The 14,186-nt window shown below is 43.6% G+C and overlaps 1 protein-coding gene across 45 annotated transcripts in view; it reads left to right on the top strand.

Annotated features, from left to right (window-relative positions):
- Window positions 1-10,681, top strand: part of MAP2 (microtubule associated protein 2) — a 226,684-nt gene extending 216,003 nt beyond the window's left edge. For 25 of the 45 annotated variants that reach the window (XM_062602511.1, XM_062602338.1, XM_062602357.1 and 22 more), the window contains 4 exons: window positions 3,527-3,619; window positions 5,141-5,222; window positions 5,740-5,852; window positions 6,529-10,681. In XM_062602511.1, the coding sequence (XP_062458495.1) occupies window positions 3,527-3,619; window positions 5,141-5,222; window positions 5,740-5,852; window positions 6,529-6,744 (504 nt within the window). In that variant the 3' untranslated portion in view covers window positions 6,745-10,681. The remainder of the gene's footprint in view (window positions 1-3,526; window positions 3,620-5,140; window positions 5,223-5,739; window positions 5,853-6,528) is intronic. The other 20 variants (XM_062602660.1, XM_062602666.1, XM_062602581.1 and 17 more) reach the window with 1 other exon arrangement.
- Window positions 10,682-14,186: the final 3,505 nt, after the last annotated feature.

The following is a 14,186-nucleotide window of genomic DNA, read 5'->3' as shown; positions in this document are numbered from 1 at the left end:
ACCCCCACAGAAGACGTACATACGCATTCAGGAGCACAGAGACCTCCCTGGTGAGTCATGGTGTTCATGCTGCCTCTGTCACAGAGAGCTGCATAATCTAATTCCTTTCATCAAGTGCCATCATAAAAGTTTATCATTTTATTGTCATACCTCTGTTCCTTTAGGAGGCAGTTCCAGAGCTTCCCTTCTCTGACAGTTACAGATTTCCCTCTAGATTCCAGCTTCAAATAATTCAGTCACTTTATATTCTTTGTTTGCAAGACAAAGTTTCTCTTTAACCTAAATAGTTCCTGTCCCTCTCTGGTACTTTCCCTCTCATGTTTACAGTCTGATTTCTCAAAGGAAACAAAGTTTGTGCAGTCATGCTGTCTGGCTGGCAATCTTAGCCATCCTCAAATCATTTGTAAGCTGTTAGCCAGTTTCAACCAGTGCTGGCAAGGGAGCAGTGGTTAGAAACACAGGGAGTCCCTCCAAGTTGGGTGATAGTTGTTGACTGGGTACAAAACAGAGATTCAGCATAATGCAGTCGTTGGGTTAAAGGCAGTGATAACTCAGCCCTTCTCCTTAATCAGAGACAACAAAAAGCTAGCTGGTTGTGTACTGGTGTCTGTTTGCCCTGTCTATCAAACCTGAGAAAAAATCTGGGAGATACTGTTGGCAAGAGGGAATAGGGCTTGCTGAAGAATATAGGATGGAGGGATTAAGCAGTTTAAAGCCATAGTCTACAGTAAACAAGGTTCCAGTAGTTGTGGAATTCTTTAGTTATAGAAGGTAGTCATGATTTAAATATGTGCAGGGATATTGATATAATCCAGGAAAGGAAGAAACAGATCATCAGAGAAAACCTTGGATCAGTGCAGTTCTTCCCTGTGCCAGAGGACCAGCACAGCACATACACATCACACAGCTCACTTCAGCCCTAAGAACAGGATATAAATGACACATAGGTCTCCTGCTGGCCCTTCTACACAAGGGCACATTTCACCCAGTGAGACAGAGAGGATAATTGAGATGATTGGTCCTTTACAGATCTGCTAGCCAGGTCCATGGGCCAGAAAACTCATAAACTTCCAGACTTGTGGGTGCAAATCAGCCTTTAGGCACTTGATCAAAGGCACCATCTCAACTTACCACCTTGCTTTGGGTCCATTTTAAGCTACAGGCCTCTGAGCTGAGGCAGCAGTAAGGTCTTGTCATGTCCCCTACATCAGCATTTTCAGAGCAAAGGCACCCCTGTGGCCATTGCAAAGAGGTGCTGCTGATCCATTGCTGAGGTATGTGCTCATAAAGTGCTAGGAAGGCTTTCTGTTTTGCCCAGTTGTGTCTGGCCTGAAGCTCCCTGGGAGCCAGATCTGACACCACATCAGACGTGTGTTTCTGTAACTGATGTGACACCTGTCTTGTATAGTACTGAGGTACATTTTTAAACAAATACGCTATTGAGAGAAAGCACAAGAATAAAACTCGAAAGGCATTTGCTTTCATGTTTCAGCATATATTGGTTTACTTGGATGGATTAAGTAGATAGGAGGGAGGAAGACAGAAATCTGTTTGCCTACTGAAGACACCCATCTGAAGGTGACCTACCAGTTGTGTTTTCTGGTGTTGTCATCACCCTTATTGCTAAGCATGCCATCACCATAGATTTTTGCCAGTTAAAGCCAGAGAACACTTAACATCCTAATAGTTTGACTGATTTAGTGTTTATATGTAATGAGCGGGACCCATGAAAACAGCTTGCTGTGAAGAAATTCTTCATATTAGCTGCAAAGTGGGATCCTCTGAAGATTTCTTCTTTCTTACTGGGCTTAAGTGCTTAGTGCCAGAGGGATTTGACTCATTATCAAAACATGATGTCCCCACTGCAAGAGCTGGGAGCTGCAAAATCTGATATCCCTGTAAGGGGGTAAATAGTCTTGTCCTGGTATGGAGAGGTGAGGCACAGAGGGAGTGATACGTCTCAGATTTATCAGGGAGCATGGAGCAGTTTGGGAATCTGAAGCCAGGCAGCAGAAACTGCACAGGGTTCTCCGACTGGCCACTTTAGCTCCTTTGCAGCTGCTTTGTGTTTCTGGAGTGGAAGAAGCCACACTAAGGTACCCCCATGTATCCTTCCCTTTCTCTTATCTCAATATCAGTCACTTTAAGTTTACCTACAATAGCAGCCAACAGGACTGTGCTAAGCAGTATGCCAGTGAAGGCTCTACAAGTGCCATTTAGCAAAATGAAGAGACAACCCCCAGAATTCTGTGGCTTTTTGTAAAGAGTGTAAATTCATATTGTATATTAATAACATAGAGATAAATAAAACCCAACCTAACACTTATTTAACCCAGAGAAAGAATAAGCTGCATGGGTGGCACTCTTTGAGTAATTAAAACCTCCTGGTACAATGAAAGCAGGTGCAGCCTTGGCCAGAAACACCTTCTCACGCACCTGAAAAGCTTAAGACTGATGAGCACAATCCTGTGCTCCTGCATAGGAAGAAGTCTGGAAGTGGTGTCACTTATGTGTGCACCTTGCACCCAGCTGTCCCTGCCTACTCATAACTGCTGGACAGCAGCATATCGTTCCTGGGGGGGACAGTTGGTGGTGGAACCTGAGTTCTGCCAGGTGGAGGAACTGCTTTGACGTGGGGGTCAAGATGAAGTTCGAGATGGGGGTAACACTGAGGACAGCATGGCCAGGCCTTTGTGGAGTTCACCTCCAGGCACGGTCATATGCCTGTGTTGCAGCTAAGGTGACAAAAAAAAAATGCAGGCTCCTAGTGTCTGTAAAGGAGGCTCGCACCATCAAGGGACAGTGGGGTACTTGTTCTGCCAGAAACACGGAACACAGGGGAGAAGCACCAGAAATCAGAAAGTAGTGATTGCAGCTGTAAGTTTCCAGGTGTTGTTTTCTGCATTGCCCATTAGTAGATGACAGTAAAGAGAGAGAGCAGTAGAGAGCTCTAACTTCAGTTTAATTAATTTTGTCAGTCCCCTTTCACAGGACACACTATGATCTGTTCTATGAGCTGCTGTTATGACTGTATGGCAGGAGGGGCAAAATACCTTAGGATTTTGACCTGTGCCTGAGCTGGCTGGATCTGGGATTTCTCCATGAAATCTTAGAGTACTGAGCTGTGGGAAGGAGGGTTTCCATCTTTTCCTTGTGGCTGGTCCAGCAGAAATATGGACATCACTCAAAACAGCCTAGGACAGGCTGTCCAAGGACTATCCAGTCCTGGCAAGCAAGGAGTTCTTTGAGGTTTTCAGGCAAAAGCCACCTCTCTTATCTCCCAGTATAAAAACTTCCCCCTTTGTATTTCACCACCACTTTGTAAAGTAGAAAGAGAGCAGCATAGTGTATTTACATATGCTGTGTTAGCGTACTAAGCATAGAGATTGGCATGGTTTGCTTTCTTACACTTCAATACAAGTGGGAAGGAGTCACAGCAGGAGGCAAAATTACCCTGGCTCCCTTGTCCTGCACCCTGATGGAGTGTACGTATGGTATATAGTAAGTTACCTCCAATTCCTTTTAGGTTAGGATTTTAAACAAGAAGATCGATTTTAGCGATATTCAATCCCGCTGTGGTTCCAGAGATAACATCAAACATTCTGCAGGGGGAGGAAATGTAAGTAGTATGGACACCCTGTGAACAGGCATCTCCACTGTGGTGACCTGCCTAGCACAGCCAGACCCCTCTGTCTCCCTTCCTCTGACCACTACTTTACTTCTTGCTACTGTTTTACGTGAGTCTGGTCTGGTAGTCCTGTGAGCCCTGTGTATGCAATGGTAGCCTGCTGATCTTTCTGCATAGAGCACAACACATTCCCAGAACTTGGATGGGCAATGGAAATGAGAATAGAAGAATGATCTCTGAACGCCCCAAGGGTGCTGACAGTAACAGTCCAGTGTGAGCAGAAATGATTCAGTGCCTTTCATGGGAGTGGCCCAAGAAAGTAATTTCCAAACAGAGACTACAGCTCACAGTGAGACTGCAGCCTCACAGCTGGGCATCTTCCAGTGCCTCAGTCCTTCCTCAGCTAACCGTTCAGTTATATGCATCCATCAGAGAGAAAGAAGTAAAACAAAACATAAGAACAAAGAAATCTTAGAGAGGGTGCGATGGGCCAGCATGCTGAGTGCTAATGCCACAGCATTATTCCAGTGTGACAAATTGAGGTTGCTCAGGGTTTGACCAGACACCTCTCAGTTCACTGGAACAGCTTAAGGAAGAGCTTAAGGAAGCTATGACCCTCCTGATGGAAATGATCTCCTCTGAGATGGAAGACCTGATGGTGTGGACATGTCTGATCCAAACAGATTCAGTACAGCCACCAGTGCTGGCTTAACTCATTGCTGGTGATGTGAGCAAACAAATGGCATTGTAGTTACCCTGGAGCTCCTGTCTGGCCTGGAGGGACTGCCACCTGCTACCGCAGTCACTGTGATTGTGGGCTGCATCTGGAAGGTGTTTGGGAATGTAGCAAGGCAGCAGTGTGGCTCTGTGGCTGTTCCCGAGCTGGGCTCAGCACAATCATGGCAATGCAGCCAACAGTAAGGCAGGGAGCAGCAGGTGGAAGAAGGGTGCCTGTGCTGCTGCTGGACTGAGTGTAGCAGTGCTGCCGCTCTTGGGTAAGCACCACCAAGCCAGCAGCTGGCTGAACACCAACCAGCTCAGGTACAGCTGCAGGAGTCACACATGACCTTCCATAGTGGACTGACATGAATACATACTGTATATGAATGCAGAAAAGTACGAAACAGATAGTAGAGAGGAAAAAAAGTTGCCACAATGCACATTCAAGAGCAGAAGCAAACGGATGGGTCCTGCTGCATGCATGGCTTTGCAGCATCCACCCCAAGAGGAGGCTCAGAAACATGTCAGAAAGAACTCACAAGCTGATCTGCTTTGTCCTTCTCTTTGTTCTGCTGATAGTAAAGCTTAACCCAGCTCTGTCATTCCATACGTGGGAAGGAAGCTTGCTGTATTAATCCAGGTGTTTCCCCCTTTGTAGCATGGTCTGTTTTCTACTAACCATCTCTCTTTTTTCAGTGGTTTGTAGAGGCTTGGGCTCTTCTTCTGCAGGGCTTGGATTTTAATTTATTTGACTCTCTTCATACCTGTAATTTGTGTGTGTGTGTTTGACAGGTACAAATTGTAACCAAGAAGATTGACTTGAGTCATGTGACTTCCAAGTGTGGCTCGCTCAAGAATATCCACCACAAGCCAGGTATTGTAGGAATTTCTGGGATGTGGGACAAAGCAAAGACCTAATCCTGTTATGTGAAAGAGAAATCATGGATGATACCATTCTCTTTTATAGTCTAAGAGAAAGTAAATACACTTTGCAAATAAAAATAATAGTCTTACCTCTCATTGACTAGATATATAAAGGCATAAAGGTATGGGGCCACCTGCTTTAGAGAGGAGATAAAATTAATGCAGAAGGATGCTGCTGTGGCATAATGTTAGTCTGATAAGATATTGAAATGCAGACTGAAGTCAGCGAAATACTCAAGCATCTACTTAAATCCAATGAAAATCAGTAGGGCTACAGCACATCCTTATAGTTTGAATATGTGTTGAAGATTTTATGTTTTACCGAACATACAGCATGGTATTCTGTGCTTCTCTAAAACCATTAGAACTCAACTAAAAGGGAAGTAATGTGAGAGCATCCATGTGCATCAAGTCAGACTTTCTGAGACATTCCAGCCTCTTACTCAATATTTCATTTCCTTGCACAGGAGGCGGGCGTGTGAAAATCGAGAGCGTGAAACTGGATTTCAAAGAAAAAGCTCAGGCTAAAGTTGGTTCACTGGAAAATGCCCACCACGTACCTGGTGGTGGTAACGTCAAGGTAAGAGGACAGCCATCAGAGAAAAGGCCACCACTGTGCCCCTCACCCAGTGAAATGATCAGAGCTGTGAATTCAGTGATGGCTCTGAATTGAGTAGGAAACATCTGTTTGTTCTCCTTCAAGCGCACTCACATGATGTTTGTTCCCTCTGGAATTTGGAATGACCAGTCTCACATTCACATCTAAGCTGAGAGTGAATCTTAAAGTGCAACATCTTGTTTGTGCACTGGCTTTCCCCATAAAGAAGAACCTTGTTTGGGACTGTTGTACAGTATGATCTAGTAAGTTTGTAGTATGTATCAGGGCTGCTTTGTGAAACAGGAGGAAAACATCTTGAAAGTAAGATTACTCCCACAGACATTTGAAAATACATATTTCAGAAACAAATCACAATGCCCATAAAATGTATATTAAATTCATAGAACTAGGGACAATGGTACTGCTCATTAAAGCATCCATCCATCAGAGACAGAAATAGTAAGAGAATGTAACATAGTAAACTAGTATATATTAAGCAAGGTGCAAAATCTTCGGTTTCAATTATTCTAAGGAGTGAAGAAGCTTCAATCATTGTAAGAATTCTTAAAAGTAAACAAAATAAGACCCAAATGATGATCTATAACAAAATAATTTGGTGAATATATAATGTGTTAAATTCTTTGCTTTCCTGGAGCAGATTGACAGCCAGAAGCTAAACTTCAGAGAGCACGCTAAAGCCCGTGTCGATCACGGGGCTGAGATCATCACACAGTCACCAGGCAGGTCCAGCGTGGCTTCACCACGCAGACTCAGCAACGTCTCATCCTCTGGAAGCATCAACCTGCTTGAGTCGCCCCAGCTTGCTACCCTCGCTGAAGATGTCACGGCAGCCCTTGCTAAGCAGGGCTTATGAATCTGCTCATTTCGCATTGTATGAAGTAATAATATCTAGGCATGAGCTCTTGGCAGGAATGGGCTCAGAGCAGGTGTTACATTCATCCTTTATCATGTCTAAAACAAAGTCACATCCCAAGACTTGTAGTTACCATACAGTTAAAAAAAACAGAAAAAAATATAATTAAATAGATGCAGAAATTGGCCTGATCTCCATTTACAACAGGAAGACACTGGCTTTATATGGGTAATACAACTGCAGTATGTTACATTGGACAATTATTGTTGCTCTGCTCTGTCTTGCATGGAGTACCGTACTATGATAAAATGCATTTTTACCTTTCATGTGCCTGAAGGCCATCCACCTCTTTCTGAAGAGCCTTGTTAATATCCCAAGTTACTCATTTCACTGTTCTGTTGATAGCTGGGGAAATGAAAGAAATTGCCCATTGTAAGTTATGACAGGTTAAATGAACAGTTTGCGTAGCAGAAGGAAGGGCATGTAGAGAAATTCAAGTTTAATTAAAAAAAAAAGGTGTTATTTTGTATAAATGAGTAGAACAAAAGTTGAATTAAATTATTAACATTTTGGGGGGGCCTGGTTAATTATGTCAGTGTATAGCTGAAAAGCCAATAAATTATTTAACTAATAACTAAAAGTAGTAGTTGAAAACATTCAAACCATGCTTGGGGAAGTGCCGTAATAAAGCTGTTGAAAGCAGCACTTCCACCCCAACAGACTTGTGTCTGATTAGAAAGTTGGTTAAGCGGCTAGATTTGTGTATGCACCACCGGTTTCACATCCTTTCCATCTGTTTGATACAGTATTATAGATATATATATTTCTCTGTGGCCATTTGTGATACACCCTCCTCATATACTTGAATATTCTACTTCTTTATTCACAGTATCTGTGTCTCTTGCACCCTTTGGTGTTGCAATTTTAGGTATGTAAAAGTAGATGTTAGCAGGGTTTTTTTTCCCTATTCGTAAGAATACATTTAAAAAAAAGATGAAAATTTTAGCATGAAGTTGCTTTCTGTAACAACTAAAAGCCGTGACCCTGTTTTAGTGCCAGATGCAAGTCTCTTCTGTGATGCTAGAAAAAGGATTCCTTCCTTCTTCCCTTCTCTCCCTTTCTTCACAAAGGTATGATTTTTGTGGGGTCCGGATGTTTGTAAAAGGGTCTCTAAAGATGGCTGAGTTTGGATTCTGAATTATAAAAAAAAAAAAATCCACAATAGTTTGGTTCTGGGTTGGTTGTTTCATTTTTTTTCCTTTCTTATTTTCTATTTTGGTTGGTTGGTCTTGTTTTGTTATTTTGTTTTTTTTTAACTCCTGTAGTAACAGTGAATGTTAGATTTATTTATTTTTTTCTTTTGCTAAAGTTGAAACGCAGAAAAAAAGTATTAATATGTTTTTTTTCCACTCCTTTAGTGATGACTTATACACTCAGGCACTCAGATAACAGTGATAAACATAACAGAAATGCCTGTAAGTTGTAGTATGTAGATAAATAAAGTGAGCCCCCTAGACTGGGTTGCCATAGCGGTTCATCAATAAATAGGGCATCTTAAAACCTGAGCAAAGTGGGATCATAATGATTATAAAACGTATAAGGAAAAGTGTGCATAAAAGATGGAAGGCAGAGATACGTAAACAAGCGATCCAGCGGAGTTACCTGTGGGAACTCCAACACTATCTTATGGACACTAAGAGAACACTGAAGGTAATATGGTAGTATTCTGCATCAGCAGATAACCACCTGCTGGTAATATATGTACAGTAGACATATGGAATGACCAGTTTACATTCTTGCAGATTGTTTGATCTTTTCCTTTTAAAATTTCTCAACTAAACTTTGCACTGTCAGTTGAGCTATACTCAATACATGTATTAGGTTAACGTTGTGTGTTGGAAGCTTTTGATCTGTTCTTTTTCCTTCTTAATTTGTATGTGTGCGTGTGTGTGTGTTGGGCTTTGATCTGAAAAGACTTGTAGAGATTTTTATGTCTGTGGAGAAGGATTCTAATAATTAATAGCACAGGATTCCCCGCCATTAAATTCAGGTAGTAAATGCAGTTACTAGACAGTAAGTGTTCAGTGGACCAAAGGGGAATTTTGGCTAAGCTGTCACAGCAGCACAAAGACAAAACAAAAAGCTTACATCTCTTAAAATTTTACTGATGATGAACTCCTAACAGCCCCACACATGACACTGCTGCTCTGCAAAAAGCTTTTTCACACTGTAAAGTACCTAATACTGCTTGTAAGTCAGTTGTTTTATACAAAGGACAGGGAGTTTAGAACCATGCTAAGTGCATCTGGATTTCTGCCTTGTATTTGTTATACTTTTGGTTAGAGTAATACTACAACTTTCATGGAAACGGTGTCGAGGTACATTAAAAGCCTCTTCCCCTTTTTCCTGGAAAAAAACAAGAAAGACGGAAAGGAAAAACAACAGCATAGCACATTGCTCTGATCATACTGTCAATTACTATAAATTAACTTTGAGTGGGGGGGGGTTTATGCCTTTGGCCAATGTGGTAGAGAAACTACAGTACTATTGAACCTCAGCTTCCCTGAACACTAGCTAGTGATAACAGTGTTAACTAGGGAGTCAAGGGTTTTATTACCCTTTAATATGGACAAATTCTAGAAAATGAAGCTTAGTTTATCCACCTATGAGTCCAAAGTTAGAGTGGTGTAACACTCCAAGTCATTTATTTCATGCATTAAAATGAGCTTTCTTGTCTTGATTTCAGCAAAGATCTTTGTAATCATAATCATACTACTTCCATAGACAGAACGCTAGAACACCGTGGAGTCTGATGAAAAGAAATCAAGAGTTTTGTGCTGTTAAATAAATAAAACCCTGATGTTACATGACTGTAGATGTTCACCAAAATGCTTATACTAATCTTCTCAAGAAGAGTGTTGGTTTTTAAAACAACAGTTTGTAAATACGTAATGCCCAGTAAAAAAGATAGGGCCAGCTTCCTGGAACCCGTATCCGTTGTTTCTTTTCCACAGGCATGTTGAGCCAGCAGGTATGCTGGGTGCTTAAGACCCAACCCTGTAACAAAGCAGAGATAATCCAGATAAAAGGAATGGTGAAATCTTGTTTGGATAGATAGGGGAGAGCCCCAAATTAATAATGCATCAAGTTGTAGAGACAAAAGTGCTTCTGCCCCATCTGCAGAGTTCTGTTTCTATGTAACCACAAGCAGAAGTCAAAATTGAGCAAAACTCTGTCCAGCAACTGTTAAGGAAAAAACTGATACTGATGAGGGACATTGTATGCCCACAAGGGCTATGTATATTTTCACTGTATGACAGTAAATGGTATTAGCCATTCAACACGCTGCTAAGGTACATTAGTAACCTCATCGTGACTGCTTACAGACCTAAGTTTGCCTATATGCACGACCCAAAGGGAGTCGAAAGGCAGCCTGTGTGGACTACCACACATGAGCAGAAGTTTTTTCCATGCTGGACCAAATACCGTTTGAAACCCAAGTACAAATATGCCTTCAAAGGCAAATGCCTTGAAGAGTAGATCATGTTTGCTATGAAAATCAGCGCAGGTAGATTCCTAGCCTAGGTATCTGTTGAGTTCACTGATTGCTAAAGCAATTCCCTCTGCAACTCCAGCAGTTCCCACTGCAGGAAGGTAAACTAGTTTCACACTTGGAAAAGTCAAGCACATAAAAGCCACTTCAACTTTAGCAAAGAGAAAAAGCCAACAAATAATCATGCTGTATGCTGGGATGTCAAGGAATACAGTCTGCTGTTACAAACCTGTGTTTTTTTCTGATAATTCTAGAGCCTGTTACCATAAGAGGCATTTCTTGAATGGCTGGTGGTAGGTAGTTCATGTTTTTCAATCCGATTTGCAATTGTATTTGTTGCTGTATAGTGATTGTTTTGCAAAATAAAATCGCTTGTCATCTAAACGCTTGTGTTGGTTTCCAGTGTTTGCAGTGCAGCTCCTCCTGCATTCAACCACTGTGCGCTGCTGCCCTGCATGGAAACAAGTTATGGTGCACCCCCTGCCATTGTGGTCAGCCTTACCAGGAGAGTCAGAGAGGATTAAGTCCCTTTTCCTCAGTTAATCTCTTACTTCTTGACAAAGGAATCAGTTTTTACAGCTAGTGCTCTTTCCTGAGGGTGTATTTCCCTGCTTTATGTGAACACAGGATCCTGTCCTGCGGTGTGGTTCAGCATTATCCTGCAGCGACCCATTTAGCCCTCCAGGCAGAAATACCCACCAATACGCCGGCATCCCCTCCCTTGCCACGGTGTTCCCTTCAGCGCAGGGGTGTGTGAGGGCGTCGCCAATGGCCGGAGCCATACCTCTGTCCAAGCTAGGTGTGGGTGTGTCCCGGTTCTGGATCACGGTTCCACCACTTCTCCCGCCTGGCTTAGCGGCCGGCCGGTCAGCCTCTCTCCGCTGTCAGGCAGCAACCTTTGCCCATGAGGGGCGGTGGGGCTGGTATTTTAGGGCTGAGAGCCCCATTCCCTGGTGCGGCCCTCGTCGGGAAAATGGCGGCCGCCGCCTCACCTCACGGCCAGTGGGGGGCGCGGGCTCCCGTGGGGCCGCTAACGGTCGCCAGGCGGCCGTTGGGTTTGGCGCCATGTGGGGCTGGCGCTCCCGCTCCCACGTCTCCTCACAGCTCGGGGTGCGGCCTCGGCGCCATGAGGGGCTCGGCGAGGCTGTGTTGGGGGTGCTGCGGCAGGAGGTGCGGCTGAGCGGGCTGCGTTAGCTCTCCCGGCCCAACGGCAAGCTGCGCTTTTCGTGTGGTGCTGCAATATTCATAAATAAATGCAGTCAGAGCACCTGGAGGAATAATGAAGTGCTGTTAATTATCCATTAGAAGCACCCTCCTAAGGGTGCTTAGGCACAAGGCAGAACTAATGTATCATCTGCTAAAAGGATTGAGAGGTTTGGGAGCAATAAGGGTGAATCCTGATTTAAGTATTTACAGCTAGAGCAACGGTTGAGGGCAGCAGGTAAGAACCTGTTTCCTCCTTTCCAGGTGAAGGAAGAAGAGCCAATATCGTTACGATTGTTGTGTCTTACTAGCAGCATGTGGTAGATACATTTTATAGCTTGCTAGCAGGCTGTGATGGTGGAGCACTGAGGTGAGTACAAGCTGTGAATAAAATCTTAGTTACAGTGTTGATGAGAGTGCGGGAAGCGCAGGAATCCCGCTGCAATGTTTGCTGGGTGTAGAGAGGGTCTGTCCTTCTTCTGCCTGTCGTGGTTCATGGGGTATTCCTTGTATTGTACAGGAATGTGGTAGAAGAGGCAGGTGGGTAGTTAAAAGCGTGGATCAGATCAGAGTTGCAGGCAGAAGGCCTTTCGTCTGGTGCTGTGTGGCCAAGCCAAAGTCCCAGTTGCTGCTTCAAAGACAAAAGGCTCTCTGATGGTGGGGCTCCCAAACCTGGCTTGTATGAGCACCCTTGGAAGGAGAAGTATGTGGTTGGAGGCAGTTCTCAGCTCTGTTCTGAGCAGTGGAGAGAACACGTTTGGTAACTTGGTGGAAGAAGAGATTCCCACTTTGTTCTCCAGGAAGAAGGGAAAAGGTGCTTGGGTGAGGTGGGGTTTGGGGGGAGATTTGTTGTGTTTATCCTTTTCTCAAAAGGAAGTAAAAGGTTTGCAGCTGATAACCAAAGCAGTCACATCCCAGGGCTTGGAGAGCCCTCATCCAAGGGCTGGTATGATAACTTGGCAATGAAAGCTGGATTTCATTCCCCCCGCCAAGTCTTGCTCAGAGACTCCCTGTGTTATCCTGTAGGATTTTGTTACATCTCTCGTTGCCTTACCTAGTTGGAGCTTAACCTGATATGTACTTAAATGCAATTAGATGGCTCTATGAATATGATTTGTTGCTTGAATGTTATGCAAAGGCAGTAACTCTGTAGTGCCTGCAGATCCTCCTCTGTTTTGAAATAGGATTCTCAGATGTGAGAGTACTATGCCACTCCTACTGATTCCAGCTGAATGTGGCCTAGGCATTAAATATATGATTGTCCTTATGGAATCTGATCCAGCTGGACTATAGTCTGCTCCCTCCCAAATTCATGTAACAACAGCAGCAAGCCTGGTAGTTTTAGGGGTTCATTTATCCTTGTTTCTGAACACATTGTTAGCAGGGCTGGCAGGAAGAGTGTTGAATGAGACATCTGAGGAACCTTAGTTGAAGTGTTTTTGTGATGAGTTTAAAAGCCCTTAAAGAAAAAAACAAAGCTTTCCTGTGTTTCTTTAATTTTTACAAAACAGCTAGGAAGGAGAGAATCAGACCCTTGTTTTGGACTCCCCTAAACTTCTCCCTTGTGTAGCTCATGATAGAGGATGTATACAGTTCCCAGGCTGAAACAGCAGCCTTTGATCTGTTCTTTATACTGATGTGAATAACAAAGTATACAATACTGCTAATGAAGCAGCCCTCTGACCTCACTCTCTGTTAAGGCTCTGTGTTCTAGTGTAGTTATTTAACAAGGTCCAAAGACTTCCTAGGAAGAGAAATGGATAAATGAAGGAATAACTTTTGCTTCTACCTGACAGACCCATACAAGAAAGGGTAAAATGAGTGGTATCCATCAGTGCTGACTTTCTGTGTCTGGTTGTCCCAAGAAAGGGTCTTCAGCATGGGTCCTTAAAGCCAAGCTTAACAGAACACTAAGCTCTCAGGGGTGTGCCAAACAATTGTCTTTGTTCTCTGCTCTGGGCTGTACATTTAGGAGCTGTTTACAGCCTTGCTCTTCGAAAGGCTGCTACACAACAGAATGCCTCAAGATACTCCTGAGAGTTTGGATTCTGGGTTTGTGTCTACAAAAAAAAAGTAACAGATAAATTAAAGGTATGAATGCTTAATACTCTGTGTGGCAGGGATTGAGGCTGGGGACTTGGAAAATGGCATGAAAACAAGTGCACGACAGTGAGGTTCCCTGCTCTGGGCCCTCCTGTGTGGAGTGAGGGCTTCATGGCCAGGTTCTGCTCAGTGTTCTCACTCTGTGGCATGTTGCCAGCTTTGACTGTTTCTGGATGAAGACTGAATCCTACCGTGATGGTTGTGTAAACACAACTGTGTGATGAAAAAAGTAATCAAGCAGAATCATGTGATTTGGGGGATGTCAGACTGATGCTGCCTGTAGTAAGAGAAGAAATGGAAAATTAGTGTCATGGGCATCCTTTGTGCCCAGGCAGTTGGGAAGGCTGGGAATTGCTGGAGTACAGCAGAGCTAATGACACCATCTCCACATGTTCCTCCTACTTCCTGAAACCAGTGACAACTTGCACTAGTCTTGGTCTTTGTGTAGGCAGACAGACCTGTGTTTCTGTGGCAGTGTAACCTAGTGAACAGAGCACAGCGTGTTTTTGGGACAGCTTGCTGTTATCCTGCTATAATGATCTCCCCTAAGAGTTTGCTTGCTTCCTGTCTGTGCTGTAACAGA

Source organism: Pezoporus occidentalis, unplaced genomic scaffold (assembly GCF_034315485.1).
Source record: "Pezoporus occidentalis ecotype Australia unplaced genomic scaffold, CSIRO_AGI_Poc_V1 ctg118, whole genome shotgun sequence".
NCBI lineage: Eukaryota > Metazoa > Chordata > Aves > Psittaciformes > Psittacidae > Pezoporus > Pezoporus occidentalis.
Note: the sequence above shows the minus strand (reverse complement) of the source record. Positions and strands in the feature narration are given on the sequence as shown.